Here is a 16,745-nt window from a genome sequence, read left to right as displayed (position 1 = left end):
CCTGTCATATACTGATTATAAAGAACAAGGAGAGAGTTCTGAAAGCTGCAAGAGAAAAGAAATATATTATATACAAAGGAGTCCCATTTAGATTGGGTGCAGATTTCTCACCAGAAACCATGGAGGCAAGAAGGCAGTGGGCTGAAATACTTAATACTTAAAATGCTGAAAGAAACAACTGCCAACCAAGAATTTTATATCCAGTGAGACTTTCTTTCAAAATGAGGGAAAGATTAGACATTCCCAGATCAACAAAAGCTGAGAAAGTTCATCACCACTAGACCTGTCCAAAAAGCAATGCTAAATGGAGTTCTTCAGACTGAAAAGAAAGAACACTAGACAGTGGCTAAAAGTGGAATAAAGAAATAAAGACCAGCAGTAAAGGATTTTTCTTTTGACATTTTTATTAGGGATCTCCAGGAAAGTAGACCCAACAGGATAAATATTATCAGATTTATTATGCAAATTGACTCATGCAACCATAGGGATTGGCAAATCTGAATTCCTTATGGAAGGTTCCAAGCTGGGAACTCCAATGAAGGTTTCAATGAATTCCCCAGAAATTCTTCTTTCCCACAGCTGAAGTCATCAGCTCTCCTTTTCAGGTCTTCAAATGATTGGGGAAGATTTCTGTCATTGCTGAAGGCAATTATCTTTGTTGATTGTAGAGATGTAATCAGCTATAGGTACTATCATCTGTATAATGATTTAAGACTACAACACACCCTCACAGAAATAATCAGCCAGTACTTGACAACATAACTGGAAACCACAACCTAGCCAAGTTAACACGTGAACTAAACCATCACATCATTGTATTTGGACATTAATTGCCAAGCACACTTTCATGGAGGTTTTCTCCTATGTTCCAGATACATTAAATTTTGCATTTAGGTCTTTGATGTTCTTTGAAAATATTAAGGGCTGATGCCAATGTTCAACTTTAAAAAAAATGCATATGGACAACCAAAGTTCTCAGCACTATTTGTTAAAAAGAGAGTAATTTTTTGTACCATTGTAAAATCTAACTTGACAATATTGATTTGGATCTGTTTAAAATGTTCCTAGGATTTCTATTCTATTCTTCTCATATAATTTTATATCTTTTACCAATATGACACTGCTCAGTCAGAGGTATTATCATTAGCCTTAACTTGTTTAATGTAAATCCACTTTTTTTTCCCCCAAAATGATTTGGGCTCTTCTAGTCCCATTGCCTTTACACCTAAATTTTATAATCACCTTACTGATCATACAGAAGAGTTTGTAGGATATGCACCAAGAAATTTTATAAATCTATAGATCTAATTTGGGAGATTTCGCATCTTAACTAATCCATGAGCACAGAACATATATTCATTTATGTAAATATTTTTACCTCTTTCATTAGGGTTTTGTAGTTTTCAGCAGATAGTTCCCGCACACGTTAGATTTAGAGGTCCCATTCATTTTTATTGTGCTATTGTAAATATCACTTATACTGTATTTGAAATACAACTTTGCTATGATATATGAATATGTTTGAATTTTGTGCCTTAACTCTATCTTGTAACCTTATTAAATTCACTTATAAACTTTCATGCTTTTTTCTTTTTGTAAATTCTTTGAAATTTTCTGTCTAGGCAATCACGTCAGCTGCAAATAGTTTTATTTTTTCCTTACAAAGAAAAAAAGATTATGGCCAACAGATTGTTGCTCATTAGCAAATTTTGTTGCCTACATATATGCAAGTACAAATCAAGTTGAATCTCATATTTTTTTCTTACAAAACTCTTCATTCAGCATTTGCAAGCTGCTTCACAATATTAGGCTAATATCTCACATATTTTCATTAGCAAGTTGTATTCAAAATTCTGGATTCTATGCTGAATTATGGGCTCAAGGGTTCTTGTAAAATATTTTCTAGTCTGAGTTTTCTGGTGTGAAATCCACATGATTTCCCATTTTGAGTTTAGGGTTGTTCTCTTCTCAGAGAATATTAATTTTTATTAAGGAATAAGTGATCAGTGAAGACCTTCCTTCATTCACTACCCTAAGGGTGTTTAACACAGTGTGAATCTTCACATGCCCTATAATTACTGATGTATGAACACATTTCTCATGATTTTCATTGAATAACATCTCTTGCATAAATTATGTGGTACTTTTTCAAGGAGTTTCTTCCTACTGGGTAAAGGTTTTTCTCTCCAATTTTCTGTTTTAGTGGTTATTGGTACAATGAATTTTCTTTTGCACACCAAGACTGGTGCTTGACTAAATGATATTGTATAGTGATTATGGACTATTTCTTTCTCTCTCATGGAGTTCACTAATTATATTTAAAGGATATATTACAAATTAGGCATTACCACATTGATTACAAACAGAATTTCTCTCACATATGATTTCTCTGGTTTATGAGTTAAGAGAGGTGGATGAAGATGCTTCCACTTTCATCACATTTATATTGTGAATTCTCTCAGGCCTTATATCAGACTTTGCTAGATAGACGACATTCACACATTTATCTTTCAGTATGAATTCACTTAGACTAAAGTAGTCAAAACTTCATACTCACTGATTATAAATAGTGTTTCTTTAGTGTGAGATCACTTGTGTGTTAAAGGTTAATTCTATGGCTGAAATTTCTTCTACATTCAAAACATTTAAAGTGTGAGTTTTCTCAAATCATTATGTTGTCTAAGAACAGTGACTGAAGGCTTGTCAACATCTATGACATTGTTAAGAAACAGTGTGAGTTCTTTCATGCCTTCTAAGGGCAGAATGATAAGTAAAGGCTTTCCCACATTGATGACATAGATATGGTTTCCCTTCATTGTGAATTCTCTCATGTTGTCTAAGGGTAGAACAATGAGAGAAGCCTTTCCCACATACATGGCATTTATAGAGTTTCTCTCCAGTGTGAGTCCTCTCATGTTTCCGAAGTCCAGAACTATGAGTGAAAGCTTTCCCACATCGATGACATTCATAGGGTTTTTCTCCAGTGTGAGTTATCTCATGTCGCCTAAGGGAAGAACGATGAGTGAAGGCTTTCCCACATCGATTACAATCATAGGGTCTCTCCCCAGTGTGAGTCCTCTCGTGTTTTCTAAGGTGAGAATTACAAGTGAAAGCTTTCCCACATTGATGACATTCATAGGGTTTCTCTCCAGTGTGAGTTCTCTCATGTGTTTGAAGGACAGAAAAAGAACTGAAGGCTTTCTCACACTGATGACATTTATAGGGTTTCTCTCCAGTGTGAATGAACTCATGTTGCCTAAGGGAATAACGACGAGTGAAGGTTTTCCCACATCGATGACATTCATAGGGTTTCTCTCCAATATCAGTTCCACTGTATTCTCTGAGGTCAGAGGTTTGACAAAAGTTTTTACGACTTAGATGATAGTCAGATGATCTACTTCTAGCGTGAAATTGCTTATGGTGAATAAAAGATGACTGGTTACTGAGGGCTTTTCCAAATAGTCTTTTGAAATAGGGTTTCCTTTTCATGTGAATTAGTACATCTTGAGTGACAGTGGATCTTTGAGTGACATCTTTTCGCAAATCATTATATTTAAAGAGATTCTTTCGAATGTGATATCTCTGCATGTGGGAATTAAATAAGAGATTTAAAATATTTGCCCATATACATTCATTTATGCATTTCTCTACATATGAATCCTAATCATTTAGTGAGTAGCCAATTAAAATCTTCCTCGTGTTAGTTGTATGCACATTATTCTGCATGTGCAGAGAATTTCTCTATTGTTCCTAACCCTACTACAGAGCTTTCTGTTCAATTTAAAGACTTCATGATGATTCAAAGATTAGGTATATAAGCTTTGTGTATGCAATTGTCATTTTATAAAAACTAAGAATATGGTTTTGGGGTTAAGTAAAAAAATATTTTTTCCTGGATTAGCACTTAAACCAATGAAGTACTAAACCAGAAAAACTTTCAGTAAGTTTTACTCACAGTTAGGAGATTGTACTGAATTCTTAATTTATTCTATTCCTAGGTATCTATCTGGGAGACAAGGGTTCATACCCAGTAAGCTTACCAAACACATATTGGTAGATGTGTCTTTCCTGTAGATACGTTGCATGGATGCCATTTCTTGTTTTCTACAACTACTGTCCCTGCCTGAAATAAATAAAAAAGAAAATGCTCAGGTAACATTAGAGAAATGAAATGTTGAAAAAACCCAAATACTACTCTGTCTATGTTTTAAATATTGATCCTTAGCTGGGAAAGCACATCAAATTAGGGAATACTCTAGGTCACCAACAATTACAAAAATATTTGCAATTGAAATATGAGAAAAATAAAAGAATACAGGATATTAGAGAGGAAAAATTTAACTCCAACTGAATATGAATATCCCATTTCCTAAAGCCAAAGACAGCTGAATAGAGATCAATAAGTGAATGGAATAATGCCCACAATTGAGGAAAATTTCCCCAATATGCTCCCCTACATTTCTGAAAATATAACTCACTTAAGGCAATTTGAAGGTGATAGTTCCAAGAACCTTATGCTCACTGACTATCCTCCTCCTTGTATAGAAGCACAAGTACCTAGTGCTCACCTGAAGTCTGACTTTGGAGAAATATTATTCCTTCTTCCCAAAGTTCCTCTCTTTGCTCCAAGTGAGAAAATACATCCGATTTGCAGACCTCATATCCTGTTTGTGAGAAAAAGATAAATGGACTTTTAGTTCTGTGCAGGTAAGTACATTTTCATCAAGTTCAGGGTAGGCTACTAAAGAAGAGTAAGGTAAACTTATAGGTCAACCAAGGGAATAGCACCTCATTGAACACAGATCACTGACAATTCTTTACCATCAAAGGGATTAGTCTTTACCTTGTGCCCAAATACAGTGAAGAGCTCTGGTTGATGATGCCCAGAAAGACTGAAAATTCTCTTTATTTTCTATCAGGGAGAAATTCCGTGTATGAACAGCAGTTGAATATTATTTTCTAAAATAATCCAATAAACATACACTCCACCAGAACAATCTATGCTCTTTTTGAAAAAGAATATGCTTTTTTTTTTTTTTTTTTTTTACTGTATTCTGAAGCACAGTCCTCAGAATAGTATAATTATTTAGGAAATATTTAATCCATTTCTTTAGCCTTATAGAAAATAGCCATAGAGTTCCTTGCACTGTTCTGAGTGCTAGAGATTGAGTAGGAAGAAAGACACAAAAGTGTGCTTAAAAAGATGACATTCTAATTGGGAGAAAAACTAGATATATATAATAATTAAAGAAACAAATTTCTTTTAGGTAACTGTTCATGTTATAAAATATCATAAAATACATTAAGTATAAAAATATAAAAAGGAATATAAAATAGAGAAAAACTGTTCTAGATTTTTACTGAATAAATAAGAGATTAGATGATAGATAAAAATTTTGAGACACTCACCCACTTGGACGAGATGATTGATATTCTCCAGCATCACATCTCTGAACAGCCTTCTCTGAGATGTATCCAGGAGAGCCCACTCTTCTTGAGAAAAGTCTATAGCAACATCTTTGAAGGTCACTGATGCCTAAAACATGGACATTTGGGTTCAGAGTGGGCCATAACTATTAACAATGTCCAAAGTAGGATGACTGAGATGACAGCACCTAACAGGGATTGTGTAGAGAAATCTCAAACTGTCTTTGGGATTGCAATCTGATCATTCATAGTGATTAACTCCATCTAAATTTCATGTACACTTAGACACATATGCAAAATGAACACTTAAAACTTCTTTATAAAGGAATAGGAATATCACATGACATGGTGTGATATGAGCTGGAAATTCCCCAATAAACTGGAAATAATGACCTACAGATACTGACTATACAATTTGCCCTTGAGCATTCATAACTAAGACACTCTTCTCTACCAATTTCATATAAATTTACAGACTCATCATCAGGAAAGAAAAATTAATGATAAGCCTGTTGTAAACCATGAATACAATTATTCTCCAAGATGACTTCAAATTCCCCTCATCTATAAAGTCACTTAACAAATTGTTAGTAGTTTTGAGCAATCAAATGAGTAGTGTGTAAAGTACTTCCTATCTAAACACAAGTTATTTGTATATTATTCATTAAAATGGCAAAGAATCTTGCAGCAAAGGTAAGCATGCTGCAGAACTAAACAGATTTCATTTAAAAACTTGAGATTGGTGGGTGCTACCTCATGCAACTCTACATAATTCAGGTGCTCATCATAATATATACATACAATGGGTCACCAGCACACACAATTGATCCCTAGATTGCTATACCAAAGGGTGGTCCTAGCCTGCCCATTCTAGTGGTATAAGATCTCCCATTCTCAACTTTCCCTGGGACTCAAAACACAAGTTTTCATAGTCTCTCTTATATTTTTATCATATGTTCAAGAGTCAAAGAAGACTCAATCACTTCTGGTCTCTCATATTCTTAAAAGGTCTACAGGGTCATAAATTTCCCCCTACCCACTATACTACTCCTCCTGAATGAACAGCTAAAATTAAAGAAACTAAACCCCCAATTCATTGCTTCCATTTATAAAATTTGAATAAAGGTTATTGACAAAAATGGAAATTGGGCAATTAGGGACAAGTGTGAAGAGAAGAATTTTGGTTATCATTTTTAAAGCTTTCAAAATGTGCTACTACATTCTGTCAAAGCATTTACATTTTTAATATTGGAAAAAATTAATTAATCTTCATTTCCTTCAATTAACTAGTTCTCTCTTTTATTCATCTCAACAATGAACAGCCCTCCCACCTAGTACCTGTCTGTAATAATCGACTGACAAAACTCATCTGCTGGGGAGCAGGTATAGTGAAGTGGTGAGCTCCTACTTCCCATGCATAAGGTCCCAGTTTCAATCCCCCGTACCTCCTAAAAAATAATAATAATAAATAATAAAAATAAAAACTCATTTGCTGAAACATCAGCTCCCTACTGGGCGGTAAACTTTTGCTCTTTTTATGTCTATTACCCAAGTTCACCACACGCCAAAGCCAACTGGAAGCATTAATATAAACAGTGAGTGCATATTTGTTCGATAAAACCACAGGCTAGAAGAGAAAAAGAAAACCTCTCTCATCTCCACAGTGAATGTACAGCCTTAAATAGAGGCTGCAACAAATCAGTATAAAGTTGGAAAGGGAATTACTTATTGATGTACTCTTAACCTACCACAATCATCCCAGACATCTAGATAAACTTAACTAGAGCTCAGAACCTTGAATATTTCCTGAGTGTGCTAAGGACATCCATGACAACAGAAGGAACCCACTCTCTACTTGAAACAGGTGTAATTTCAGTTGAAAAAAGAATTCCCTACTCACCATTGTCAACAGCTCAGCTGACAACTGTCTTCCTCTAGGTTTTCACACATAATCAGAAAAGCAGTAGGGATTCAAAGCTGAGAATGGAGAAAGACGCCATGAGATTCCAGATTTGTCCACAATTTCCTGACCCACTTGTCACAATTGCCTGACCCAAACCTTTACCTGGGAATAACCCCAGCACTATAATGGAAATGTGAACTGTGATCCAAGAGAAATACTAATCAGGTTAATGAAGAAGATATGAATACTTTCATTGTAGAGATAAGGACATGAAAAATATTTAATTTTCACTTTTTAAATTAGAGCAGTTTTAAGTTTAAGAAAAATGATGCAGAAAGTACAGCATTCCCATAATCTTCTTTGCCTTAGTGTTAACTTTTGATATAATTGGTGAAACAATATTATAATTATATACTATTAAGTAGTCCTTAGTTTACATTAGGATTCACTGTCTTGTACAGGTCTATGGTTTATTAAGAGTTTTATTCTGGGAACATATAGATACCTGAAATTTCCCACTTTAATCACTTTCAAATATACAATTTACTACTATTCATTACCAAAATTTTTCCATCAGTCCAAATAGAAATTCTGTACTAAATATTAACTCACCACCCCAGTGCTTGGTAAACTGTATTCTAATTTCTGACTTGATGGGTTTGTATATTCTGATTATTTCTTATATGTAAAATCATAATATTTTGCCTTATGTGTCATTCCAAGAAAAATTAACACCAGTTCTGCTCGACCTCTTGCAAAACAAATTGAAAAGGAGGCAACATTGACTGACTGATTCTATGAGGCCAACACTGACCTAACAACAAAGGCAGATAATGATACCACTGGAAATGAAAATTGCAAATCAGTATCCTTAATGAATATAGCTGCAAAAAAATCCTCAACAAAATCCTAGCAAACTTGATCCAGCAGCACATTAAAAGAATTATATGCCATGATCCAGTAGGATATGTCCCAGATATGCAAGGGTGGTTTAAAAATAAGGAAACCAATTAATATAATAAACCACGTTAATGAAGGAGAGGAAAATGCATGATCATCCCAATTGATACAGAAAAGACATCTGACAAAATCCAGAACTCCTTGTTGCTAAAAACACTCAGAAGACTAGGAAGAGAAGGAATGTGACGGTCTGAAGTTTCTGAATTCCAGTAAAGATCATGTCCTTTGAATTAATCAATTCCTGTGGGCGTGGTACAATTTGACTGCATTAGATTCAGTTAAGGGACCTTTTGATTGGAACACATCAGTGAGGTATAACCCAGGTTGGGCCTCCACCCTCTTGCTATAGTCTTATATAAACCAAGAACTGAAAACAAAGAAACAGAGAAAGGGAGCTCTGCCATTCTGACCCTGCCATGTGAGGGAGAGGACTCCAGGTTCGCCTACAGCTGCAGAAAGACAGAGAAGCCCCAAGAAGCTCAAGGAGACAAGGCCAGCGAGAGATGCCTGGCCATCTACAGCAGAGCTCTGGATGAAAGGAGAGAGAAACTGGCAGACCCACCATCTTGCCTTGCCATGTAGCAGGACTCCAGGATCTTCTAGCAGCCAACCCTTGCTGAGGAAGCATCTCTAATGGTGCCTTGATTTGGACATTTCATGGCCTTGGAACTGTAAGCTTTTATCCTAAATAAAATTCCCACTACCCTTTTGGTATATTGCATTGGCAGCCTTTGGCAAACTAAGACAAAGGAACCACCCTCAACAGGATAAAGGCAAATATGTAACACCCACAGCTAACACCATACTCAGTGGCAAAAGACTGAAAGCTTTCCCCTAAGATCAGGAACAAAATAAGAATGCCCATTGTCATCACTGTCATTCATTGTAGTGATAGTTCTACCAAGAGTAATTATGCAAGAAAAATAAATAAATAAAAGGCATTAAATTGGAAAAGAAGTAAAACTTTCCTATGTGCAGATAACATGATCATAATTACTCAGTTTTATATATTAAGTAGCTCACAGTATTCAGAGATTTTCAATTCCTCCCTGATTCAGAAACAGGAATTCTTGACTCATGTCACATCTGGAATTGGGTCTCTACCTCCAGATACATTCCTCTTGAATTTCTCAGGTATAATTATTATTGAACCAGTACTAACTGGTTCTTCAAAATCCAATTCACTCCTCTGGACTTTCACTCTCTTCTTGCTCTACCCTGTAGCTACCATTCTAGGTACACTTGCCCTAAGTCATCTTGGTTCTTCCACTTGGGATGTCTACAACTATGACTCCCTTAACACTAAGTTCAAGCTCTCCCTTGAATAATCTTGAATACTAACCAGCTTAAGAATATATGTTATTATAAGGCCGATCAATTAAAAAACTTGCTTCACTTGGAAGGACCAATGACTTCCACCCTACAAATTTAACCCTGAAAGCCCTCTGAAATAGAAAATAGCAGAAGAGCATATGTCCATATGTTATTATCATGTCCCAAAATTCCTATAGGATTAGAAGGCCCTGAAGATAGAGAATGAAGGGATTTGGGGGAAAATCTACTTGTTTGATCTCATATTATAGGAAAGTAGTAGCTGAAATCTTGTTTTAGTAGCTTAGGCTCCTCAAGGAAATACCATGAAGGGTCAACTGAAAACAATGAGAATATTTTAGTTTATGATTTTGAAGCTAAAAGAAATGCCAAATCAAGGCCTTAAAGTGATACTTTCCCTCCACAGACTTGTATTCTGGGACTGGCTGCCAGCAGTCCTTGGCTCCTCTGCCACATGGTAAAGCATGTGATAGTGTATCTCCAGGTCCCTCCCTTCTCTTCTGGGTTCCATCAAATTTTAGCTTCTTGCTTCCAAGGCTTTCTCTCCCTCTGTCTGTAATTCATGTTCTTAAAAAGGACTCCAGGGGAGTGGACGTAACTCAAGCAGTTGAGCACTTACCTCCCACATGGGAGGACCAAGGTTCAGTTCCCAGTACCTCCTAAAGACGACAAAACAAAACAATGAGCAGACAACGAGCAGGCATAAAACAGAAACAACAAGCAGACAATGACAAAAACAACAATGAGCAGATGAGTAAAAACAAGCAGACAACGAGCAAAAAACAATGAGCAGACAAGAAGCAAAAACAAATGAGCAGGGAGAGGATGTGAATCAAGCAGTTGAGTGCCTGCCTCCCACACAGGATGTCCTGGGTTTGGTCTTGGGTACTCCTACAGAAATACAAACAGACAATGAGCAGACATCAAGTGCAAAACAATGAGCAAACAATGAACAAAAATAACAAGCAAATAGATGAGGGAGCTATCTCAGGGGGGGAAAAAAGGACTCCAGTAATAGGATTAAGACCCATCTTAAGTGAGATGAGACACACCTTAACTAAAGTAACCTCATCCAATGGTCCTACTTACAATGGAGTCAAACCTACAGAAATGGATTAGATTTAATAACACGTTTTTCTGAGCTACATCCAGTTTCAAACCACTATACTTGTATTATATTAATCATCAGTAGCAGTAACATCCCTGGAAATCTTAATTAGTACATGCAGAAGAATTTCTATATTGTAAAATGTACCCTAAACCATTTTTAATAATTTCACACAATTCCAGGTTAAATAAAAATGCATCAAAAATAGAAGATTAACTTGCTCTTTTGAAAAAAAAATTGTATTTAAATGTGCTTTGAGACTTACATATTTATTTAATCTTCATACTAACTGGAAAGTCAATTTACCATTTTAATAAATGGTATGGTTTTAATAAATGGTATGGTACAAACAAAGGTTCAGAATGATTAATATATGAAAATATATGGATTAAAAAACATATGGTTATAGTTGGAATTTTCTTTGCCTATCTCCCGTGTTCAAGCTCCTTAAGAGTTTTACATGTCACACTTATGTTTTACCAGGAATGTCTCCTCTCATTTCAATAAGAGTTCCCATGTTCTAGAATTCCTGTTACTATAGTCTGTTCATACATTACTTCCCATGCCTTGGGTAGGTAGGAGAAGTCCCTAGCACTGCACTGAATCCACTTTCCAAATACCAGCTTCACCATACCTAAGGTTCACTGCCCATTGTAATCCACACTTACTCATTTCAACATATACTTACTGAGGGAACTTCCAGGAAGATGGGTGGGGAGCTTTAGGACTCACTCCTCCAAAACAGGCAGGAACTATCTAAAATTACTCTTCTGGGGTCCCAGAAGTCAGGAGAACATTGCACAGCATCCAGAAGGAAGTGGAAGGAAGAGGCTGAGAAAACTGTGGTAAAGAACTATGAGTGGGAAGTGGATGTGGCTCAAGTGATAGGGCTTCCACATACCATATGGCAGCACCCAGGTTCGATCCCTGGGGCCTCCTGGTAAAAAAGAAAAAAGAGAAAGGGTGCCTGTGTGGTGAGCCGAGTGCCCGTGTGGTGAGCTGAATGCCTGTGTGGTCAGCCAGTGTCCACAAAAGTGAGTTACACAGCAAGATGATGATGCAACAGAGGAGAGACGAGGGGGAGAGTCAAGGTGAAACGCAGCAGAAACCAGGAACTGAGGAGGTGCAGGTGACAGGGAACCTCTCTCCACATCAGAGATCCCCAGGATCAAATCCTGGTGAATCCCAGAGGAGAAAAAAAAAAAAAGAACTATGGGTAGCTTATGCTACATGGAAGCCAGTGCCCATCCCCTACTTTTGAGGCAGCCATTAAGGGGTTTGGTCCCAGGTGGGCTGCTGCAGATGCAAAGGTAAGTGAAGGCTCTGTTCCCCAAGAACAGGGAGGGCAATGATCAGGGCTTTTGATCAGCAAATTAGAATTGCTGGGTGAACTGGGCACAGAGCTGCTCTTTCAGCCTGCCCAGACAGAGATGGCAGCAGTCACTGTTTAAACCCCTCTACCCAACAGGGACAGACCGTGGAGTCTTAAAGACACAGAGAACAGTTTGCTGAACAGCACCACCAGCTGGGCAGGCCAAGAAAACACAGTTTCAGGGAGTCATCATAAAGGACTCAAACATCTTTCCTGAAATAGATGGCCCTACAATAATAGTTGGAGACGTGAATGCACTACTCTAATCAATAGATAAAGAGAGGATCAATAAGTAAACATAGAACTTGAATAATCTGATAAATGAACTCGGCCTAATAGACATATACAGAAAACTGTACTCCCACACAGCAGTATACATAATGTTCTCAAGAGCTCATGTATCATTCTCCACAACAGACCACATATTGGGTAACAAAACAAGTCCCAATAAATTTTAAATGATTGAAATTATAGAAAGGGACATCTTTGACTGTAATGGAATGAGGCTAGAAGTCAACGAGAGGCAGAAAACTGAAAAATTCACAAATATATGGGAGTTAAGCCATATACTTTTAAACAAACAGTAGGTTGAAGAAGAAATTGCAAGAGATTTGGAAAATATCTCAAAATGAATGAAAGCACATCTCAAAAATTATGCGGTGCAGCAAAGCCAGTGCTAAGAGGAAAATCCATAGCCCTAAACACCTACATTAAAAAAGAAGAGATAGTACACAAGGATGGATATAAAACATGTAATATTACATCAAAAACATATAGGGGACGACAGACTAATAATGTAAATCATAATGTAAAACATAGGATAACTAAAAATTTAGAAAACTGTATAGTCTAAAGTATAAACCACAATGTAAACACAAATGTTACCTTGTTTGAAAGCTATTGTCTCAATATCTGTACATCAGTTTCAGTAAATATGATATGAATAAGTTAAAAGATTATCGCTGTGGAAGGGAAAAGGTTTTATATTGGATATGTGGGAGTACTGTATATTGTATATTTGAATTACTGTGATCTATGCTCTTGTGAAGAGAAGCTCAATAATTAGGAAAAAAGAAAAGAAAAAGATAGGATGTAGAATTTTTCCAAATCGATATGTATTCTATATCTAACCTTTAAACTTATCGCTATATTCCATTTTACTATTAAGGGAACCTGGCATTATATTGGGCTTGACTTTTCAGGAAGTTTTAGATCACAGAGTGGTTCAACAATGACAGTGGAGGAATACTGGTATGGGATGTTATTGACAGGGGACATATGGTTGACAGGGAGTTATACAGGGCATGTGTCCAGGGTGCAAGGAAATGTTTGGATATACTCATAGTGGAAACAATTAAAAACAACAGCTGGGGGGGTACTGGGTTCCTGGCCGGGGGTGGGGGGGGCTCTGTCATGGTCCCTAGGGGAGTAGCAGCAGTCCCCTGGGTGCAACGGCAAGGACCAGGAAGGAATGAGGGTCCAACAGTGAGCCCCTGATACTAATGACTATGCTTGTGAGCCTATATACCTGAAATAAGAACGAGGCTAGAGCAGCACTGTGCCTAAGAGTTCCCTCCTGACAGCCTCCATGTTACTCAAATGTGGTCAGTCTCGAAGCCAAACTCAGCATGTAAATGCGCTGCCTTCCCCCCAGTGTGGGACATGACACCCAGGGATGAGCCTCCCTGGCACCGAGGGATCACTACCAAGTACCAGCTGATGACGTAACTAGAAAATGACCTTAAATTAAAGGTTCAAAACGGACCAGCGGAATATCCCTGTCTACATATAATAACAGGAGTTAAAAATGCTGTTTGACCTAAAGTAAGGGGGAAATAGAAAGGACAAATGAGTTTATATGGCTATGACTCTCTAAAAAAGAGTCTGGAGGTTGTCAGAATGATTGCCCTTATGCACACCTGAGCAGAGTCTCAGAGACAGATAAAGTAGATACTACCCCAGGTATTGGTTCTTTTGAGGGCTAAAGAGACCCAGAGGTTCTATGGTCATGGCAGATGGAGTTCACTGCCATGTCAGTTGGCCCCTCTTTGGAGTTGGTGTTTCTGCGTGATGGAGCTGGACTCAGATATGATCTCTTTTCACAAGCCTTTCCTGCTACTTTACTGGAATTGTAGTTGGTGCTGGGGTTTAAGATATATCTAGGGGATCTGAATCTCTGGACTGACAATATGATAGCCAGGCCCTGAGCCTGCCCTCAGCTCCTACACTCTGATTTATTGGACTTACCCCACTCAGCTAACATAGAGTTGAAGAAGGTCAACCACCACACCATGGAGCCTAGAGTGCCTACAACTGAAAGCAGGAGGATTGCATCCAGTATCCATGTGGAATCTAAGCCCCCTCTTGACATAGATGTGGAATGGACACAACCAAGCCAAGGTCCACAGGAAGGAGGAATACAGTAAGGATTAGACTGGACTTAATGATATTCTATTCATCAACTATTGTGGTTAATAATTGAGAAAATGTGGCATTGGTGTGGAAAAAGTGGCCATGATGGCTGATGGGTGTAGGGAATGGGAGGAGGAGACGAGATGTGGAGGCATTTTCGGGACTTGGAGTTGCCCTGGGTGGTGCTGCAGGGACAATTACCGGACATTGTATGTCCTCCCATGGCCCACTGGATGAAACGTGGGAGAGTGTGGGCTATGGTATGCACCATTGGCCATGGGGTGCAGCGATGCCCAGAGATGTACTCACCAAATGCAATGGATGTGTTATGATGATGGGGGAGAGTGTTACTGTGGGGACGTGGTGGGGTAGGGGTGGTGGGGGTGAATGGGGACCTCATATTTTTTTAATGTAATGTTTTTTTAAAAAATGAATAAATAAAATAAAATAAAAAAAAGAAGAGATAAAGCCAAATCCCACACCTGAAAGAACTAGAAAAAGAACAGCAATCTAATGCCAAAGCAAGAAGAAGAAAGAGCAAAGAATAAAACAGAAATAAATGAATTTAAGAAACAAAAAACAATAGACAATTTAAAAAAATCAAAAGTTGGTTCTCAGAGAAGATCAATAGAATTGACAGACTCTTGGGGAACAGGTGTGGCTCAAGTGGTTGAGAGCCCGTCTCCCAAACGGGAGGTCCTGGGTTTAGCTCCTGGTACCTCCTGAGGAAACAAAAAAACAAAATAACAAGTAAGACAGATGAAAAAGCCAACTCAGGGAAGCCAATGTGGCTCAGTGTTTGAGTGCCAGCTTCCCACATACAAGGTCCCAGGTTCAATCCCCAGTTCACAGTGCCGCAAAAGAAAAGAAAAAATAAAGACAAACCCTTAGCTACAATAACAAAGGAAAAAAATGGATTACGCAAATAAATAAGAAACGAGAGTGGCCACTACTGACCTCTCAGAAATAAAAAGGATCATAAGGTTCTATGAACAACAAAGCAGAAAACCAGATGAAATGGGCAAATTCTTAGACATACACAAACAACCTACACTGATCTTAGAAGAAAGAGAAGACCTCATGAGATAAATTACAAGTAAAGAAATTGAATCTGTCATCAAAACCTCCCGAAAAAGAAATGCACAGGACCAGTTGGCTTCAGAGGTAAATTCTACCAATCATTATGAGATTTAATACCAATCCTGCTCAAACTCTTCTAAAAATTGAGGAGAAAGGAATACTACCTACCTCATTCTATGAAGCCAACATCACACTAAGACCATTGCCAGATAAATATACTATAAAGAAATTACAGATAAACTTCTCTAACAAATATAGATGCAAAAATGCTCAACAAAATACTTGTAAATCAAATCCAACAGCACATTAAAAGAATTATACACCATGATCAAGTAGGTTTTATCCCAGGGATGCAAGGGTGGTTCAACACAAGAACAACTATAAATGCAATACACCTCATTAACAAATCAAAAGGGAAAAACCTCTATGATCATATCAATTGACAAAGAAAAGTCATTTGACAAAATCGAGCATCCCTTCTTGATAAATACACTTCAAAGGACAGGAATAGAAAGGAAGCAACTTGATAAAGGGTGTATATGAAAAACTCACAGCTAACATCATAAACTGGTGAAAGACTGAAAGCTTTCCTTCTAAGTTCAGGAATAAGACAAGGATACCCACTGTCATCACTGTTGTTCAACATTGTGCTATAAATTCTACCTTGAGCAGTCAGGTAAGAAAAAGAAAAGGCATCCAAATTGTAAAGGAAGAAATAAAACTTTCTCTAACTGCAAGTTACATGATCCTATATATAGAAAGTCATGAAAAATCTACAACAAAGCTATAGAACTAATAAACAAGTTCACCAAAGTGGCAGGCTACAAGATCAATATGCAAAAATCAGCAGTTTCTATACACTATAATGAGCAATGTCAGGAAGAAATCAAGAAAAAATTTCAAGTCACAGTATCAATTAAAAGACCAAATATCAGGAATTAACTTAACCAATGATGGATTTTTATGCAAAAACTAAAAAACACTGCTAAAAGAAATCCAAGAAGACCCAAATGAATGATCATGGATTTGAAGACTACATATCATTAAGATGTCAATCTTCCCCAAACTCATTTACAGATTCACTACAATCTCAATCAAAATTTAAACAGGGAGCATATGTAGCTCAAGTGGTTGAGTGCCTACTTCCCATG

At 37.3% G+C, this 16,745-nt stretch overlaps 1 protein-coding gene across 3 annotated transcripts in view; it reads right to left on the bottom strand.

Annotated features, from left to right (window-relative positions):
* Nucleotides 1-386: 386 nt before the first annotated feature.
* The window catches only part of LOC101416136 (zinc finger protein 596-like), a 54,072-nt gene continuing 37,713 nt past the window's right edge, over nucleotides 387-16,745 (bottom strand). For 2 of the 3 annotated variants that reach the window (XM_004476693.3, XM_023584131.2), the window contains exons 2-6: nucleotides 7,328-7,404; nucleotides 5,410-5,536; nucleotides 4,569-4,664; nucleotides 4,041-4,123; nucleotides 387-3,582 (exon numbers count right to left, since the gene is read on the bottom strand). In XM_004476693.3, the coding sequence (XP_004476750.2) occupies nucleotides 2,722-3,582; nucleotides 4,041-4,123; nucleotides 4,569-4,664; nucleotides 5,410-5,536; nucleotides 7,328-7,330 (1,170 nt within the window). In that variant the 5' untranslated portion in view covers nucleotides 7,331-7,404 and the 3' untranslated portion in view covers nucleotides 387-2,721. Of the gene's footprint in view, nucleotides 3,583-4,040; nucleotides 4,124-4,568; nucleotides 4,665-5,409; nucleotides 5,537-7,327; nucleotides 7,405-10,241; nucleotides 10,514-16,745 lie in introns of those variants that run through there. The other variant, XM_071207808.1, reaches the window with a different exon arrangement.

This window comes from Dasypus novemcinctus, chromosome 14, assembly GCF_030445035.2.
Source record: "Dasypus novemcinctus isolate mDasNov1 chromosome 14, mDasNov1.1.hap2, whole genome shotgun sequence".
NCBI lineage: Eukaryota > Metazoa > Chordata > Mammalia > Cingulata > Dasypodidae > Dasypus > Dasypus novemcinctus.
Note: the sequence above shows the minus strand (reverse complement) of the source record. Positions and strands in the feature narration are given on the sequence as shown.